General features: G+C 40.8%; 1 protein-coding gene across 8 annotated transcripts in view; it reads right to left on the bottom strand.

The window, feature by feature from the left end:
* Positions 1-13,086: 13,086 nt before the first annotated feature.
* Positions 13,087-20,143, bottom strand: part of LOC110987311 (nuclear receptor subfamily 2 group F member 1-B-like) — a 70,237-nt gene continuing 63,180 nt past the window's right edge. For all 8 annotated transcript variants that reach the window (XM_022249937.2, XM_022249935.2, XM_022249933.2 and 5 more), the window contains exon 4: positions 13,087-18,082. In XM_022249937.2, coding sequence (XP_022105629.1) covers positions 17,802-18,082 — 281 coding nt within the window. In that variant the 3' untranslated portion in view covers positions 13,087-17,801. The remainder of the gene's footprint in view (positions 18,083-20,143) is intronic.

Below are 20,143 nucleotides of genomic sequence, written 5' to 3'. Positions count from 1 at the left end.
AAACTGAAAAAACAAAAAAAATCAAAAGCCTCTCCTCGTCCCTCATTTTTAAAAGACTTGAAGACAGGCAGACAGGTAGTTGTTTCGCTTGACCGAAACCTGTTCCGGTGAACAAAAGATTCCTTCCCCCTTTTCATTTCATTTTCCTTCATCTTTTCCATGGGTAAGTACACTTTGTTCTCTGTCCTAACGCCTGCTGATCATAGTCTTGGTGGCAAAGAGATTAAACTGTAGAACCTAAAAAATGTTGCAGGTTTATCCAACTTTAAGCCCTAGTGACACGTCGGTTTTCCAAGCGTTTTATTTAATTAATCGCCGCGTGACGTTAGTATTCCTAATTAGTATCGATGAAGACGCTGTAATTATTTATAGTCCCCTAAGGAATTATTTCCTCGTTTGGCTACTGATGTTTCCAATTTTATTTATTATTTTACCATCCTGTGAGCTGCCGTGTCCGATTTGAGCTTTTCCCCTCGTTTGGGTGGACAAAATCCACCACAATTTATCGTTAGTGAAAGTATTGCTGCTTGTCCACGTACAATACTCGCCCCTCTGCTGTCTCCAATTCAATCGCGTTCCTGTCCACCCCCCCCACTTTTCATCTTAAGTGTCTTGGGTCCAAGATGAGCAACCTGACGTTTATGCTCACAGCAACCCGACGTTTATGCTCACACTCAGCTGGGTTTTACTTTTGTCACCCAGTGCGGTCATATGGGGGTGATGGTGTGTCTGGCCTCTGTGCGTGCAGCAGGTTTCCAACGCGAAGCAGAGGCTAGGCTAATGAAACGCCAGTCTTGAAAACATTATCAGTAACAGAGATTGTTCATTTTCCTCTGTTCTTTCTTCTTGGTCAACAATCATTAATGAACTAAAAAATAAGATTGAGAGTATTACATACAAGGCACGGCTAAAATCCTCGTCCAGTCAGTTCTCCCGAACCGTCTAATATAGGTTTTCCCGGCCAATTTTAGAAAAAGTGCGATTTAATTTGTAAAATAAAATTTCACTTTAGCGTAGATTTTGAAAACGACTTAAAACCTGGTTTTAATTTCGCAGTAACAAGCATTTGACTTCCTTTGCATCCTTCAAACCGATGAATGTGTATTACGTTTCATTAAAGAGGTTACAAATACGTGACTGGGATTTTGGATTGACGTATTCATTGCCAATTACAACAAATGTACATTCTTATTCGCTGAAAATCTCTTTTTTACCATGTCCCTTCGGAAGTGAGTATTCATTTTCATTTGCTGTAATTTAAAGTCGCAAAAGAGACGTTCACTTTGATTAGAATATACAAGGTTACACAAATCACGACACCTCTTTGATCATAAATGCCATGTTACTCGTTTATAGTGTGTTAGTTATCAAACTGTAAAAAAATAGGGTTTCTTTGAATTGCAGCACAAGAAGGAAGGTTCCCTCAGTGCTGGTGTTTATAGGTTTCCCATAGTCAATAGTTTCCAATGACAACATGAATGGTTTATTTCAATCATGAACATTGAAACATTTAACCAATCAACCAAACACTTCTAAGAATTTAACTTCGGTTAGCACACAAATGAATTCTAATTCTTGACCAGGCATACGATAAATAACACTTTGTACGAAATCACCTGCACAATTTCCGAAATATATTGAGTTCAAATTAAAATGAATACATGATTGCAGAGGTGCGTTCAATTTCGCGCAAAATGAATGTCAACATACTAAACTAGTGCAATTCAGGAAATTGAACGCTCACTCTATATGACTGAATGCACCCTCTTTGAAATAGAATTGTTAGTTGTTAAACAGACATGGGGATTTGAGCGTTTGTACTATTTAACTCGAAAACGAATGCTGGTATTACTAATTCATTTACACATTTTCCGAAATTGGCCGGATAAACCTATATTACATTCTGAAACCGACAAGCACCCTTGAGTTCCAGGTGTCTTTATGCAGCCAACTCCTTACAGACTCGTCACATGCTCTGATGTGCGTGTAAAAATCCAGTGGTGCGCATTGTATAGCTATATTTAGCTAGGTTAAAGTTTAATTTGGGGAGGTCTACAGGTAGTTTGAGAACCAGAAAATCATGATGGAGGAGATCCAGATATCCAGCCAAGTGGCAAGAAAAACTACCTCAGTTCGCAAAATCTGTGGACGAAACTCTGTGGGAATTGGCCAACGCTACTGAAATGGACGCTCTTGCACCAGTAGATTGAATCATAGTTTGCTGATGCTACGGTACCCAGTTTCGGCACAAACAGTCAGAGAGTACTACATGGTAATTACTTTTGTCTTGTTTTTATTGCACAACTTGACCTCCTAGAAAAATGAAAATGGGCACCCTCCCCATCCCCTCTGCCGTTGATGGACTGACAAGAAAGGTAACAGATATCGCTCTCATTGTAGGGCCGGGTTAATTTTAATTGTACTGTGGACCCTAGACATCAGTGCTGCGGTAAATGTTGCGTAATAATAAGCCTACTTCTTCCAATTTCACAATGTTGTTAAGCAGTGAAACTTCGCATTTCTTGTTGATAATAAGCTGTACTCTTTTAGCTAACCTGAAGCTTTCCCCGAAAACTCGAGCAGTAAATTTAATGAAGGGTGGCACAATACTCGAAACAATGGCATTTTCGTAGGCTCTCAAATGGTTCGTATAGGCCCCAAATTTTCAAAAGGCCCGAAGTACAGTGCCTAAATTGTGCTCAAAGAGTCCTTGCACCGTGCGCCTTCATGGAGGGAGGACTATTATTCCCGTTTAATGTACACAAGTGTCTTTTCAATGGCGATGAATGACAAAAACTGCATGCCCTCCATGATGGCGCGTACTGACGTGCAAGCCCTCTATTGGAAAATCTGACCTTGCTTGCAAGTATGTTGCAAGGAACCTGAGAACAGTATTAAGAAACGAAGATCGTGCGACTTTTAAAAGCTTTAATGGTCCCCTTTAACTTTTTTTTATTTTGAAACTCTTCAAAATGTACATCGATTCCTGCTTTCTTGGAATCGTCAAGTCAAGATCGATACCGAAAGTAGGCCTGACGTTTTGTTCGAGTCACCAAACCGAGTTCAACGACCAAGTACTGGCTTCAATCAGGGATGTAGTCTTTTGTGGCCATCTTGGTCGTCTCCTCTTCCTTTTTTTACGGGGTAGGCGATAGCAGCATCAATATAGGAGATGCTCTGCACCATTAGCAGGCTTTGAGTTGCAAGGAAGCGATCAAAGGGTCCTCCGGATGGCGGGCCCAGCTCGCTGGCCATTGTGCCCGGTCTCTGGACGGTACCAAGTAAATTGGGAAGAAGGATCGCATTTCGTGTAATGACGGAGGCCGGTGATCGGTCCAGAGGGCTACAAAGCCAACCGGAGCAAGGGGGAAACCATGTACGTGCCCCGGCCAGAGACTGGCTGGGAGACGCTAGCAGGTATCCTTTTCGCGAGGTCGTGCCGGGGGGCCGTAGCATAGACCTCCATGCCTTACCCCCCCCCCGTGTCCTCGGTGTCGGCAGCGGAAGGGACTCAATGGAAGTCACAGAGGTGGACAAACAGCCTGTTAAAAGCCGGATATGTCCATTTACTGGAGTGTCGCCCTCGACGGAATAGAGAGGTTGGCGGATCCTTAGGGTCGATCAGTCTGCGTGATCCCGACAAAGCATTCTGTCTTCTGGGTTATAACTCACTCGGGTCAGATTAAGTGCTGTTGAACTTGAGAACACAACTAGTTCCATCAGTTAGTTAAAGAAAAACATAGGAAAAAAGGTTGTTGGCCTCGGTGTACAATAGTTCTCATTGTGAGTCGCATATCGCAAAGGAATCACATTTCACTTGCTTTGTCGCGACATGCGACTTAGTAAACTGTTATTCCAGATGATTCAACCACCAAATCACTGAGAACTCGTTTGAAGTACAGAAGGGATGAGTATTAATTTCACAGTGGCGTGCATATTAGTCGGCAAAAAGAAACGAGAACTGATCAATTTGTAGGCGTTGTCAAACCACTTTTTACAAGCCTGGTTTGTTTCAGACAAGGTAAGCTAACATAATGGATTGGATTGAGACTTGTCGCAAAGTATGCAGAGAGCCACGGAGCCCGTTTAACAACATCTGTTGTACAGCTGTACTTTCTAAATGTAAAAGAATGAAAAACTAACTCTGAACAAGAGTGAGTCCATGGTAAAACCACTCCAAAAGAGTGAAAACCACTCTAAAGAGAGTGAAAGCCACTCTATTAGGATGCTCTTTCCACTCCTCCTAGTCCTAGGAACCGTATAAAGGACGACTCGAAAAAGAGTAGTCCTTTATACGGTTCCTAGGACTTCCAGAGTGATTTTCACTCCTTCAGAGTGGATTTCACTTTGTTAAGGTTTTTTTTACTCTAGTGGAAGGGATTCATGAGGAACTCACTCTTTTTAAGAGTGAGTTTTTCACTCTTTTGCCCTTAGGGCGTGAAAATAGTTTGGATTTCGCGCTATTGTGACGTACACATTCATCAATTCACTGTACATATCGTAATCAGCACGAGTTTCCGTGTTCTAGCAGATACAACAGTTCGGGTTTGAACTTGCTCATTACTTTCCTTGAGGGCTGAGTAATTACTTTTCAGGCGTATGATGACCCGTTGTCGGTTAAGACTATAAATTTCAGTCGATGCTCAATTTTTGCATCACACAGAAAGGCTGTCGTGTGTCAAAAATACAATGGACAATTTGCATAAGGATTTAAATGTATTGACTGGTTTTATTTAATACTGCTTCAAGGGGTATGCCAATGATATTTATTCTGTTTACCGGCAAAATATACCATGAAACGATATACTTTGCACTTAAACTTTAAAGTGATGCATAAATCAATCGCATTGTTGTCGTCGTGGAACTTAGTGCACGCGTTCTGGCCGCGCAGAGGATGGTATCAACGACAGGTAATTATCGCATAGTCAGACTCGTCATCCCCTGCACCGGCGCCCGTGAGGTCCCAGAAAACTCCCATTTATCTGCCATCCGTCAGCACCGCAACGGTTGACAAGATCCTCTCCCCCGGATAATTGGGTCGGGGATGCGCCCGTTCCCCCTTTCGAAAATCGGCTAATCCAAACACAAATAGCGCGCTGGCGAGAGCCTGTATGCCTGGGGGTCCGGAGTCAGGGCAGCGGCGCGACCGATGGGAGACACTGGGGGAAACTGGGCGGCACTGCCCTCATGCACTTGTCTCTAAGTGGCGCTGACAGAACGGTGAATTAGACGACCCCGTAAACTCTTCATAATGTTCTGTGATGTCCTGTGCTCTCACTCCCTCCCGATCTCGCTTCCTTTCCGAGTTCGTCCTGTCGCGGTGAAAACTTCGAGCGAATATTACATTTTGGTTTCAAGTCCTCGTTGGGATGATTGAAGTTGAAAACTTGCGTCGTCTGTAATTGTGTTTTGACAGACTGGGCTTATTTCGAACGTAGCAACTTTTCAATGGCATTCAACTACACTGTTTACCTCTGGTGGTCAGAACTTTTTCGACGGTTGACTGAACGCAGAAGGAATCTTGACTTCATGTATTCCTAACGTGAAAGCTCAAAGCTTATATCAGAAAATCCTGCATTCATTTATACAAGAAAGTAGACACATCAAATACCAGTACAACGTACCCAATTAAGTATATGTATCTGGTACCTAATCTAAAGTCTGCGTAAATTCTCTCTGCAGTTAGGTCACCAGTTTGCTAAACGACCAATTTCGCCAAACTCTGGGACATGAGCCATAAAAATGTAAAGGGACCATGTAGTAGATATATAAAAACCCGTCAAATGGTACCCTTGGGTTTCAATTAATTTAAACTGGTTTTGAATTATTGTTTAACGATTGTTAAATGTGCATTTGTGTATTCATGAGGAAAGCTATGATGTCATTCAAGGCACTGAACTTCAATGTTGCATTGATTTGTGCACGAAGAACTTTTAGATTTTTTCAAACATTGCAGTCTTAGATTTTATCTCCTTTGGCATTTTATTGTTGTGTAAATATATGGCAATAAGCCCGCGAGCAACCTTTTCTGAGAAATGTTTTCGAATAGCAAACCATGATTCCATAATTTAAACATGAAAACGTGCAAGCTGAGCAGTGTCTTCCTGGATTTATATCAAGCAAAAGCGCCCTCACTTGTTCGGAAATGCTTGGTCAATTTTGAATATAAAGTGCACATTTCAGTTCAAGTAACTTTAAAAAAAGATTTCATACAATCTTCATACACTGTAGACGAATATACAGACATACACAAAGAATGATTCTTAGAAAAAGTCATTGCATGGGTCCTTTAATTCACTTCAACTGTATATCTTCCCGTACCTCAGATGTTAACGATTTTGATATACCCTAGCCAGGTCCTTAATGTTTGCCCCATGAAACTATGTTTTGAGAATTTCTGATAGAACCTTTTGCTAAATTGGCCTGATTTTGCTTCCTTTCATCTTTTTTTGTACCGGCGAGTACTAAATCTAGACTTTGGTTATAATATGAAAACCCCTTTCACTTCTAATAAGCATCCACTCAACGATATGAAATACATGCAACACAGGAAACCTTGCAGACAAGAAGTAATGATATTGGCCTATTAGACGTGCAAGCTGGTTTTCTCCTACCACGTCTTTGTGGTATAGTTAGAAGACGTTGGAATTCATATCAGACAAAAGTGCCGTTTATAAGTGAATTCAATTCAATTCAATTCAATTCAAAAACAACATTTGTTTCCATACTTTCAGTAACATACGAATCAAAAAGTACACGTAACATAAATACGAACCATAATGTAATATGATAAGAGAAAATGGAGAAAACTTTTAAAACTTTAAGAGATAGAAATTATGGGGCTGTTCATATAACCGACCTTATTAGATAATTGATATTTAGTCCCTATGATATTTTAATTTTTAAGTCTGGCTTCGTTTTCTTTTCCGGTGCATGGTGTTTGCTAATAGACGTGTACAGAGACATAGGTGTGATGGTCTTGAGGGAAAATCAAAGATGTGTTTTTTCTTCCTAAGACATCACATTTTTTTCATGACATAGGACATTTCTTTCACGACATCCCAATTTATTCATGGAGCTTCAGTTTCACTCTACACCTTCTCCTGTTTTTCTTGGGAGTGTGCACATTGCCACCAGAAGCTCCACTAAGTGATGAGTAAACGAAGTATCTCGTCTTTCTCCCTCTTCACTCCCGCTTCGCAAAATACTCGTATGAAAATTAGGAAGTTTTGGGGGTATTCTTTGGCGTACCATTAGGATCTCCTGACATACTTCTGCCTCACCCTTGGTTCTCTCCCTTGGTTACTGCAGAAACTTCTACAGTCGTGATGTGTGTACAGTCACTATCTGTTGTACATACCGCAAAAGAAGCCTTTTACTGCGTAATGGCAACAAAACGCGGAGGCAATCTAATTTTCATATTATACCATATATGTACCACGGTAATAAGCGGGGCACAACTTCGATAGCATGTTGAAGTGAGCGCTTCCCCTTTCATAAGAAACCATGTGGACAAGAAATTATGAAACGTAAGAACTGAGTTTTTCTAGTTGGAAATCTGTTGGAAAACTGGTGGAAAAGAAGGGCGAGTATCATTCAGTATTCCAAAATCTAACATCCTCCCCCTTTACACCCACAACTGTTCTCAAGCAAGTACATTCCATGTCCTCTTCTTCTTTTTGCCCCATTTATTTTTAAATATGCGCTTCGCACAGTGGCATGTTGCTGCAAAAGTCTCGATTTTAAACAGAGGTAGCTCTATATTGTAATCGGGTGCTTTTGTTCTAAATTGCAATTCAACCTGGACTAAGAAACCGCGAGATGGCGCTACATCTAGTCGTGGCAAATGACACATTAAGGGATTTGCTTTACCGGTTTATCAGGGTGTCGTTTTTATGAGTCGTTCTCTACAAGGCATTGATCATTGAACCATTCTCGTAAAAGTAAACATTTCCTGTTGTATACAAAATGTACCGGTATACTATTGCAAGGGTGTCACTTAAAATGCCTACGGTTTGCACGAATAGGTACATTATATGCACAAATCTGATCAATCTTCACATGCCCTCATCAGATAATTTTCACAAGGTAACTTTCTAAGAAGCAAGGTATAGAGATAAAAGAACATTTGAAAATCCTGCCCCGAACAGTAATTCTCCAGGTTAGCCAAACTAGGCCCTGTAATGGACCAGAGTTTGCTATGGATGGATGCTTCAAAAATTGCCGGCCCGCGCTCCTGACAGCATAAGTTTTCGAGTCGACCTGTCGTTAAACTTGAACATCTGTAGGCCCTTCATTATTGCAATCATCAGCTAACTTTCAACCCCCTCACCCCACCTAATCACCCAAAATACAACAGGCAAAGGGTTCAGTCTGTGGGTAAGCTGTTAACATCTGCGATGTGAACATTTTCTTTTTCTGTGTTATACCACAAACGTTGAGATACTGTAATATTCCTAGGAGACAGTGCACACCCGCTTAACTGCAATATTCAGACGACATAAGATTCTAGAGAGTATTGACTCACACAACACGCTTTTGTACTGTAATAATAAAGCTTAACCATTTACTAATTATTAAATGACATTGGGTCAAAAGAGTAAAATAGGGATTGTCCCCCAAACGTTCCAAATCAAGAGATTTCTTGTTGCATTTAGGTAGATGGAATAGGCTCGTTGCCTAGACCAGGGTAGGCAACGAGCTTCACATTAATGCTGCAAGTATACAGAGGGGCTACCTGGAAAACTTTGCTTGCAGCACCCGAGTGCACCATAGGATGTCTGACCTCAAAAAACGCGGGAAAGTATAAGACACTGTATTGGAAAGAATGTGATGTCAACCTCACTGTCAGATGGGTTTGATTTAAACTGGTTTACCCAGGGCAACAGAGCCTGAATGTAAGAGGTCAAGCGACGAACTTCCGGAACCCTCTGTGACCAACCTATGGGGATATTTTATTCGGTTGTCCCATCTTTTTTTAACTTTTTGGCAGTTTGATGTCTAACTTGAACAACTTTAAGATACACCCATGTCAGAATTCAAGTTTTTCTTTTCATTCTTCAACTAAATTGCGACAGCTGACATCTGGTGCCATCAGTCTCCTTGTTCGATTACTTTTTGTTTTCACATGTGCTCTTGCGTGAGGAGAAGGCGTAACGTTGCAAAGGTTTTAATTCCTACATCAGATGGGTTCCATAGTTAAGCTGGACTGGATGCAGTTCTTGTCAATCGTCACTTCAGATTTTTCCCACAAATGCTAGTGAGTCTTTTGATTTTGTGAAAAAATGTAAAACCATAGAAAGGTTTTTGTATCTCATTTCACTTTCAGTTTCTACTGCGTGTTTGCACTCAGTCGTGGTATCAGACTTTCACATTTCGGGTAAAAAGCACAGAAATACTTTTGGAGCCTATAATCAAAGATTTGATTTTTAAACGCTGAACCTTAGTACGTACAGCTAGCTAGTGTAAAAGTGATGTGGAGACAATTACATGTATCAGATGCTCCTTGACTTCAGCTTTATACCACTTCCCTATGAATGCATGCATATTTGAACATTCAAGTAAATACCCCCCCCCAAAAAAAAAAAAACCAGATTCGGAAAGTGTCTTAAATACATACATTGTTGCTACGGCCGCAGGTTTGGTCATTATTGCACAACACTGAATGGCGCAGCCGTAGAGACAATACCTACTTCGGATACAAGGTCCATGCCTCCGTGTAAACAAGCACAAATTAGTCTTAGGGAAACGTTAATTAATTAATGATTGAAAATCTGAGCAGAGAAAGGTCTGGCTTTTTCTGTTGTAAACCTATCAAATATCACATAAATCGTGGACGAATATAGAAGTGGGAGTGGCCACTTAAAATTAAGGCCGGAACAGCTGGAATAAAGCTGAAATGTAAAAGTTTCCATACTTATATACAGACCAGGTGTACAAAAAAGCTGCAATTCAGTGTCAACATCTAAACAAAAACAAAGCTGAGATCAGCTAAAAACATGAATTCTCACACCCTTTAATAACACGAACTGATGAGGAAACTGCACAGAAACAAGCAACAATTTTTAGAAACGAAAGATATAAGCAAAAGGAGGCATGGTTTGTGCAAAACATCCTCTGCAACTTTAAACCTGTCAATCATACTCGGGACAGGTAATTTGAAGCAAACCGGGATTTTTTTCGTCGAAAATCCCGATTTTCAGAAGCATGACGGAAGCCGCAACGGGGCATATGAATTTGGTCCGTAGTCGTTCATTTGACGCGCACAAATTAAAAAACAAACACCCCCCTCAAAAAAACTAAATAGAAATAAAAGAAAAATCCGGCACTGATTCGTTCTCACAAATTTTCTGTTTTTCTAGCAAACAATAATATATTTAGTCATGACAACGTTTCGAGAGAAAAAAAAAACAATTTGTTTGGTGCAGTCATCCTCTTACCGTTCTCCCTTGCCGTTCTCTCAGAACTCATGAATTTCTGGTCATTAAAGTCATCTGTATGCTGTCATCCTTGAACAAGTAATCTCACAAATATATACGATCAGCCTAATCAATAAATCAACCAAATAAATGTATTTCTGACAAGGCTTGGGGTCAAATTAATGCTCTCTGGCAAACGATATGAAGCAGATGTAGCATTTTCTTTGGGGCTAGCGATACATTAATCGCGCATGCAAAGGTAATTACTGCGAAATTCCCTTGGCCATTGCTGCATTGTGAGACGGCATTATTCTTCCAGACGCCAGACAAAACAGAACTGTGCGATTAAAAATAGGTCATGGTCAGATCTCATTAGACATGCCAGCATCAATAAAGACAACATCTCCATGCAGTACGTCTGGGGCACAGTGATGAGCCGGGTTCCCGACCACTCGCACTAACGTCTGTGCGCGATAAACTTGGGACGCAGGCCAGACGACTCTCGGGGCCTGACTTGCCCTTCCTCCCCCCCCCTCCGACTCGTCATTTTTAATCATCGTAAAATTGGCTTTGCACCGGGCCGACCCTCTGTAATTGACCCCCCGCGTACCATTTGCGCCACAAATTAGCCCCCTTTCCCCCAGCCGGGGCTGAGCGCTCTCGCAGTCGGCCGGGCCCCAATTATGTTCCCGGCCGATGAAATTGGCCTTGGACGACTACCCTTGAATTAAATGTTTCATTTTTTTATTTACAAAAAGCAGCGGGAAATTAGACTGTCGGCGAGCCAGGCAAAGATGGGCTTTTGCAAATTTGCGTTATGGCGATGGTTGACCCATTATTTGCCAAATAGCCCGCCCCTCTTTAATCGCGTGTCACAGTAAATTCAAGAGCAGAGCACAAGTTGTTTCATATCAATTGGATTTCCTCTCCACTTTAATAGAAGACCACCATTTTTGTGACCTGTTCCCAGTTATAAGTATAGAATTGATAACATAAAGACTAAGTGTAAAATTCTACATTGAAAGGTTGTGTCAGTTGTGTCAGAAAAAAAAACAGAATTTGATGTTGTTTCACTATTAACTTTTGGCTTCCAGAAAGTCACTTCGTGTGCGTCGAAAGAGATCTAAACACGTACTTTATTTTTGGAGCGGGGCATAATTTTTCTAGAATTTGTCAGAACCTGATTTTCGAGTTATACGATCTGTTCGCATGGCACATGCAGACATTTTACATAATGGCAGGGGATTGTATGTTAGCAAATTCTCTGAAAAGACAATTTTCACTAACGCTGTTACTGCCGTTTTTGGTGAGGTGGGATTAAACTCTTTAGCATCCAAAAGAATCACTCCCACATGCCCCCCCCGTGGCATAGCTAGAATTGTACTAGGGGGGGCACAAAAGAGGCACCAGCAATATAAGAGGCACCAGCTTTCAGTGGTGTGGTTTTTGGGGCAAGGTTTTAATAGTCTTGTTCAATATCAATTCATCCGTTTTTCTGTGTGCGGGTGTCCATGTGTTAATGAGTTTGTATACACATTCAAATCGTGGACCTATAACAATAGTGGACAATAGGGTCCACGGTTGCCGAAGAGTCCACGGTTGGAAAACGTGTACAAAACATATGGGGGGTCTTCCGAAAAGGTTAGAGTATGAACAAAAGAGGAACAATAGGGAGCCCACGATTGACGGCGTTTACACCCTCGTATGATAGTGTGGGTGTGTGTGGGTGCGTGGGGGGGACCGAAATGGGTGGGGGGGCACTTGCCCCCCAGGCTCCCCTGTGGCTACGCCACTGTCCCCCCCCAAAGTCAGATTAGACAAAAAACAAACTTGACAGATGCAGTAGCGCACACAGTATTTGTCGGGGGGGGGGTATGACCGAATTTACCCTCAAAATAGCTCATGATAGACCCCCGGGCACATCTCTGGACAAGCATGTCAGAAAAGCTATATTTCGGTATTTTGACAACCAAAGGTCTACGATGAATTAGAGTCTAGTCAAAAACTAATGCAATCAGCGTGTTTTCCAAAACAAGTAGATATCCAGCCAGTTCTAAAGAACAAGAGGAAGCTCAGATAGTTGCATTTTAGACTGTAAGGTAAAAAGGTCGTGTTGGGGGGACTCTCCCCCACCGCTACCCCGAAGGTATCGGCTGTCCCATGACAAAAAATCCCAAAGTTTAAAACGCACATAAAAGATACCGTCTAATTATGTGGGAAAACATTTTAATTCAAACAGGGTTCGTTGCAAAGAGTCATTAATTAAGTGTCGGCCCGTGCACGGGAAATGCCAATGGGAAAAGTGAATTTGTAGGAAAAAATGGACATTTTGCGAGACGGGTATATCCGATAATCACAGCAATGCACTGGTATCAAATTGGCTGCAAGACCTCAGTGCACATACTGCAAGAGATCCAGTACTTAATTGGGATTGAATGAAAACCCTCGATTTTCATATAGGACAGTAACGAACTGGATACTGAGGGTGTTAAATCCACGCATATCCGCCGTCTTGAATGTGTTGCGACGATTTTTACAGAACAGGGACAGGGGAGATTCTGCCGTCGGCTATTATACCCTTCGGTTAAAGACTTTCAAAACATACTGGAATGAAGTAGGACACGAGGATTTACTCACAATGAAACAAACACAAAACGCAGAAAAGAGATTCTGGAATATCTGCATACCCCCACACTCGGTACATGCTTTATTTCTTGATCTCTCAACATAATCTGTGTCTCGGACACGGGCGGCCAAGTTTTAAAAATGTGTAGTGACAGAGAGATGCGATATTAACAGTCGTACAGAAATGGTCTTTCCCCCCAAAGTCAGACGTGTTTTGACAAATCATTTAGTCAAATTGTGAAATATTTTCAAGACTTGATTTATGTGTTTTCTCTGTTCTTTACTTAACTCTGAATCGGCCATACTTTGATTTTTTGTCGAACGGCTATAAGTAGCCCATGAGTCAACGGCTTTGCCGCTGTTCATGTGAATTTCAAAATATGACTTTTATTGGTGAAAACACAGTGATCAAGACAGCATGATGAAAACACATGTTATTCGAAAGACTCGAAGAGCTTGATGAAGTTATAAAAATGCACGCTATATCTGTGAAGACTTACTTTCAGCAGAGCTACCGTTGTCGATAATTATGTTCCATGTGATCCACCTCAAAACCCCAAGCTACTTTGGGATGCAAGCCTAATTTCACAAACAGCGTACAACCATACGGGTTTTACTGTGTGTCTGACCGTACCGACATACTGAATACAAAAATATGCAACACCCTTTCTAACTTCACTGTTTTTAAAACAAACGACCATCATAATTCGGTTACAAACAGCCTTCGGGATATCAGAAATTTCCTGGAAACAGATAGATCCCATTTAATCTGGTTTTCAACCAGCTCCTTTGTACAAAACAGCAAAATACAACAACAGACACGGCCGACTATTCGAAATAGTAAAGGTCTAAAGAGTATACAACGTAACTAGGGTCTATAGATTTAGACAAATCGATAAAACAATACAAAACAACCCTAAGACAGTGCTCAAGACAAAATACGATATTGGCATGTCCACTGACAGGGTGACAGGGTATATAGGTACATATATTCCAGTGTGTATATAAATATGCATATTTGTTGATATGTGCATATATTTATGTATACATGTAAATATGTATTATGTATATATAATTATATGCTACATATGCATAAGCATATACATAAATATATACAACACATATATATGCATGAGTATCTTACATGTTCACATAGCCAAAATAATTGATCTACAGCTAACTATAAACATAACGTCTTTGAAATTTGTGTATTATAATACAATTAATATATTTTTTCGTGCTGTTTAAGCGATGACAAACATAGCGCCGTATTATGGCAATCTTTTCAGCTTGGCGCTGAGACCTACATAGCGAAGTACGTTGAAGCTGCAACTTTAAAGCAGTAATCAGAACAGTTCTCACAAAGGTCGAAATGCCTTTTAAAATGACACAATGTTTGGGGCATTAGTTGTTTTTCAGTTTGTCCATCATTGTGACATTCCATTTTAGTTGCATTACTGAGCATGCCTAAATGTGTCGTAGTCGTGATGTTCGGCATACAAAGAAACCTCGTTCCCATGGGTGCGAACCTACCGCGCCATGTTGGTTCCCTTGTTTGCCATGTTGGTGCCCAACAAGAACGTGCACGCAGACCATGGAGTAGAGGTTGCATACAAAGCAATTTTGATGTACTGTACGTTTACCTAAACGCAAGCCGCCAATTGTTCCAAAAGAATGCATTACCTCTTTCCTTTTTAGTGCCCATTTTCAGAAGAAAAAACTCATCATATCGCACTTTTGAAGTGCCCCAAACTAGACGAACGTTCTTAAAAGCAGCACAAATACAAACAGATATATTACAGGTATTCTTCACATTTTTGGAAAAAATACGACCCTAATCTTTTTATTAATAAAAATCTACCTTTCAAATTATTTCATTTCAAATTCTCTACTCCAGCTGCAACGGGGTGTACCTTTGACCTATGAGAATGTAGAACATCACTCTATCCTGCTGGCAAACGTTAAACTTACGTTTCTGTTCCACTCCTCCAAACAAAATAACGTCTCAATGTAACAAAAGAACCACATATCTTCATTTCCAAAGGTAAAACGCTTACATTCTGCCCAAACTGGACGTATTTCAAAAACGTTTTAAACTGTGGGTGACATTTTTCCATGAAAAAAACAAACAAACAAAACAAGACAAAAAAGCAAACGTGACATAAGATCAAACCCTGAAACGGGGACGACATCTCTAACTATTTCAGGTTTAAAACTTGTTCAAAGTAAAACAGTAAAATTTCCCCTATTGTTCAGATGTGTTCCTTTTCCTTTTTCAACACCCTTCCCCCTGCCCACACACAAAAATCTAGGTATGGAGCACTCATTGTGTTGTCATAACTATATTTCAAAGTATACAGTACAAGCCATACCGTAACATATTTCAGCTGTGGCAGTTTTTCTTTTAGTACAAAGCAGGATTTTTAAGTTTGCTTGCAACTTTAACAATTCCTCAAATCAATATTATGGCGCTTACTTAGTTTTTTATAAGATATTTTCTTCAATTGACAACATAGCTAGCGCTGATTTTCCCCAAATTAAAAAAATCACCCAAAAGCACTGTTTTAGAAATACACACCCTCTGATAGCAAGAACGTGGCATATATACGTTAAAAAATCACTTTCAAAACAAAATAACAATAATTAAAGCACAAAATGATTAAGGATCATAACAGATTTCAAAAGCAAAACTCAAACTAATTCAACTAGCGAAGAAGTCATAAACGAAATGCATGAATATCCATATTCAAAGGATGAATATTCATTTAATAAAACCTCAACCTTCTAAAGTTGGCTCGGAACAAACAAGCAGCCAGAAATTGATATTTTGCAGTGAACAACGGCAGTCACCTTGGAAACAGAGCATGTTACAGAAGGTGGATGAATAATGATCTGTTTATTTACCTTCAGTTTATGTACAAAATTCACACTCGTTGATACTAACTCACTGTTTACAACGGTAAAAATTTCAAATAACATGGACTCAAAGTGAGTTCACAGTTCATGTGCATTCATCTAATTTCACTAATTTTCCATTGCATTCCATTCGCTCTCACGTCACTCATTCATCTGAGTCACCCCACCCCCCAACGTCGCCCTAAAATGCCTCCACTGATTTATAGGGAAAAACCACACCAAAGGGGCAGAGAATGCGATGGGGGGTTCCAGACCAAATGCAGATGGTTACCAGCCGGTGTTCAACGGAGCACTGAGATATTGTTTGTTCTTGCCCACCAGTGCACAATCTGCCTATTTGGTTCCAATTTTAGGATCCTTGTTTCAAAACCATGACGGTGATTTTTCATCTGTGATTGTTTTGAACAAATAATGAATGTAGCTATTAAACAAATATGATGTATCTGCAGTGACGTAGCTCGGATTTTACTAGTGGGGGGCACAAAGGGGGCACCAGCATCTTACGGGGAGGGCATCAGCTTTCAGTGGTGTGGTTTTTTGGGGCAAGTTTTTGTTAGCCTTGCTCAATATCCATTCATCTGTTTTTTTTCGGGGGGGGGACTGGGAGGCATCGGGAATACATGGGGGACGTGCCCCCAGCCCCCCTCGGTGGCTACGCCACTGTGTATCTGTCTTTGGAAGATGACAGTGAAAATAAATGTGTTTGCTGACTGTACATATTATACACTTTAGTACGGCCAGCTTCCAAGTAGGTACCAAGTTTTCATTGTATTCATTCACACTCAAATTTAAAGTTAAGTGACTGTTAAGCACTGCAGTAGACAGGGACTACAGTATAATTGAAGTTACCCTCTCCTTAAACATCTCATAGCATTGCACGCAAATTGCCACGCACTAATAACCTCTGAAGTCTCTCAATCAACTCTCACCCAAAGCACAAGTTCACACTGTCATGTACAAAAAGCCTTCTAAGTCAGTACCGACCTACAAAGTATCTATAATGCAGCCATTTTTCCGTCCTCTCAACATCCTCCAAAAGGTAAGTGGGTCAAATTCTATCCAATGGGAAGTTCGATTTTTATATGTATGACGCGCAGGCAACTTCATTTTTTGCCTGACATTCTCCAACGTTTTCTGTCTAGAACGCGGCAAATTTAATACCCATCACAATGCACTTGGAAACGTGAGTCACAATAATACACACATGCCAGTATCTAGGACTTGCATGGAAAAAAGCAGGTGAGTGTTTTATGCACCACGACCCATTGTTATGCCAAAAGTTGTATCATTGGTTTAATCATTTTCACTCACTTAAGAAGTGGTTTTGCAACACTGCATAAAGGAAAACAGTCTTTAACAATACTTAGGCCTATCAAAAGCCAATCGTGACATGCCTTTTGGGTTCAACTGATGATACACAGTTGGGTAACTATTTAAGTCCCGGTTATGGGTGACTCCGTTTCATGAAGCATAATATAAAACCCACCATATCAGTGTGAAGATTCCCCTCGAGCTCCGGGTTTTGTGATCTTGTAACTTGCAAGTGTCCACACATTTAATGCATGCACTTCAACTCAGCGTCTAGTACTCGATTTGGATGCTAGGAGTATCAATGTCATTTGAGTTCTTTCAAAGCTGGGACCTCACATTAAAAAAAAATCGGTCTTTGAGAAGATTTTGATTCCATGGATACTCTCACGGTCTCAACGTGTTGTCTTATATTTTTTTCTTTTTAGCCTTTTCTTTTTCTAGTTCTGCCACTGAGGCATTTGTTTCCTTTTAATAACACTCCACTGTAGGTGTGCAGACTCGGTAACACGCCCTCCATTGGCCACCCAGCCATCACTGCACAGCCATGTAAGAGGGCGGCCAGCTGAAGGAGCTGCCAGATAGGAGCATGTCTCGAATGAGTGTCTCTATGGGCGTCTTGCCCACTAACCGGACGAAGAACAGCTGCTCAATGACCTGCGAGGACACAGTCCGGAGTGAGGGTAGGCGCAAGAGGAGGCGACCGAATCGGTTGGGTTGGTTCGGGTACTGGCTGCGCACGTACTCCTCCAGGGCGCACTGGGACTTCTCTTGCAAGTTCTCGATGTGTGCAGCATCCGAGAGCCCACAGGCGTCTGTCAGGACAGAGCAGGATAGAAAGGGAAAGAACAAGACACAGTGTTATTAGCCGAAGATCGATCCAAGATGGACGACGAATACTTCTACAAGCGGTCAGAGGTGTTTATAGAGAGACTTGCGACAAGCCAAAATAGTGGATTATGTGTCAGTGCACATGACAATTAGCGCACAATATACCGAATTCACGGGGGACCCAATTTCAGTTGTATCCCTGAATGTATTGTATGCATTTGAAACCCCTTAATAGGATGGTAGGCCTGCCAGGTGATTTTTGGGGTCGGAATGAAATCGTAGAATAGAGTCTGGTTCTTTAAAGTTAACTTTTTCAAATCACACACTACGTAGATGAATCTGACTGAAATTGTTTCCCTGCGAATACGGTCTACATTAACAAAAGCCACTTCTGGGCAGTATGAATTCAACACCATACCAGCTTTTTGGTGCACAGGGATTTTTTACTTGGTCCATCATGTGACGGAAATTTGGAATTCTTAGTGTCATATCCAAGAAGACGTCATAATGAAACAGAAGATGGTTACCATTTACAAAAATTATAAGTCACATTCACAAGAAACAAACAACTTTATCTCAGTTTCCTTCCTTTTTTTAAAAGACACCCTGTGTTTCATAAGAAATGTTTTTGTGATACAATTATATTGTTGCCAAAAATGCAAAGATGAGTAAGACCCATTCTAAGAAAGAAGGAAATCTTCTGATGAATGTGAGTCAATCACCTGAGAAGGTTTCAGTATTTTTAAAAATATTTTTTAAATTTTATTTATGTAAACATCCCATCATTGACAGGCTCCTGTTCAATGGATCTTCAAACAACCTTTCGCGAGATGTCCTTCATCGTGAATGCAGCACCGTAATTCACACACATTTTGGAGGTGCATGACCCCTACACGAGCTATAAAATACATTTATAGACATGCAAGGAAAACACAAAACCAGACTGGGAAGATAAAAGAAATCCCACAACATTTGTGTACAAGATGTCTTGTGACGCCGTTATACCTATGAGAACAATCCATCGGGCATTGTTTTTCATTTTTTATGCAGTAGATGTGCTGTTTGAATGTTTCATCACATGAACTCTCTCGATAAACACCCCCGCTCCTTTTTTATTTCATGAGGAATTTCGTGTCTCTTGAAGGTCGCTGTCCTCACAAAGGGCGAAGATACTGCACAAAGTGGCAGTTATAAAACATCGTCGCCCACTGCAAATGTACTATTGTAGGACGATCGCTTTCTTGGACACGACGGCATTTTATGCAAATGGATTTTCTTTTCCTCTCGACGTCAGAAAAGAAGCGAAGGTGAAAATAAAAAGTTTTTGAATTTATTTTAATGTCGGGGGTTATTTACAAGTTTGGTTTGTACCATTTGTTTATTTTTCATGCACACGCTATGGGAAGGACGGAAAAGTAAGGCAGATCTCCATATGTCAAATTTTCTGAGCTGGATGTCAACGTCTCCAGACCTTCATCGTTTTTCTTTTCAAATAGATTTGTAACTAAATGATTACTTTGTCATTAAAATGTCATTAACCTGTGGTTATAATTACATCGACACAACCAAGCAAGTGGCAAAAATTAGGCCTTATTAAAGCTGAGTAAAGACGCAATCAAGCATCACATCCTACAAGTGTCCAAACTCATCCCCTTAATCTGTCCGCTCAGAATGCTATACCCAAGCCCTGTAGTCTAATAAAGACGACCAGAGCGCACTGTTGGAAACGTCGAGTCAAATGGTTCTTTGACCGCAGAGTCTCATCACTTGGTCACTCTGCGCCATGCAAAACTTCAAGTCTTTCAAGTAGTTTCAGTCCTAGTTTTGACTCATCCATTCTGCTAAAACCCACCCAAAAGTTAAATTAGGCGCGTGCAAAAAAGGACGTTAAGTCACATGACTGGTAGTTGATGGGGGACGTCAAGCGCGAAAACTGCTAACATCGTATAGTGACAACAGCTACACGCCCCCTACTGAGTTTCCTGTCATGACAGATGAGCTTACCACAGCAATAGAGAAGAATATTTATTCTCTCAGCTTAAAAC

The sequence above is a fragment of the Acanthaster planci genome, linkage group LG05, assembly GCF_054643075.1.
Source record: "Acanthaster planci isolate LZ-2023a linkage group LG05, COTS_SCS, whole genome shotgun sequence".
Lineage (NCBI taxonomy): Eukaryota > Metazoa > Echinodermata > Asteroidea > Valvatida > Acanthasteridae > Acanthaster > Acanthaster planci.
Note: the sequence above shows the minus strand (reverse complement) of the source record. Positions and strands in the feature narration are given on the sequence as shown.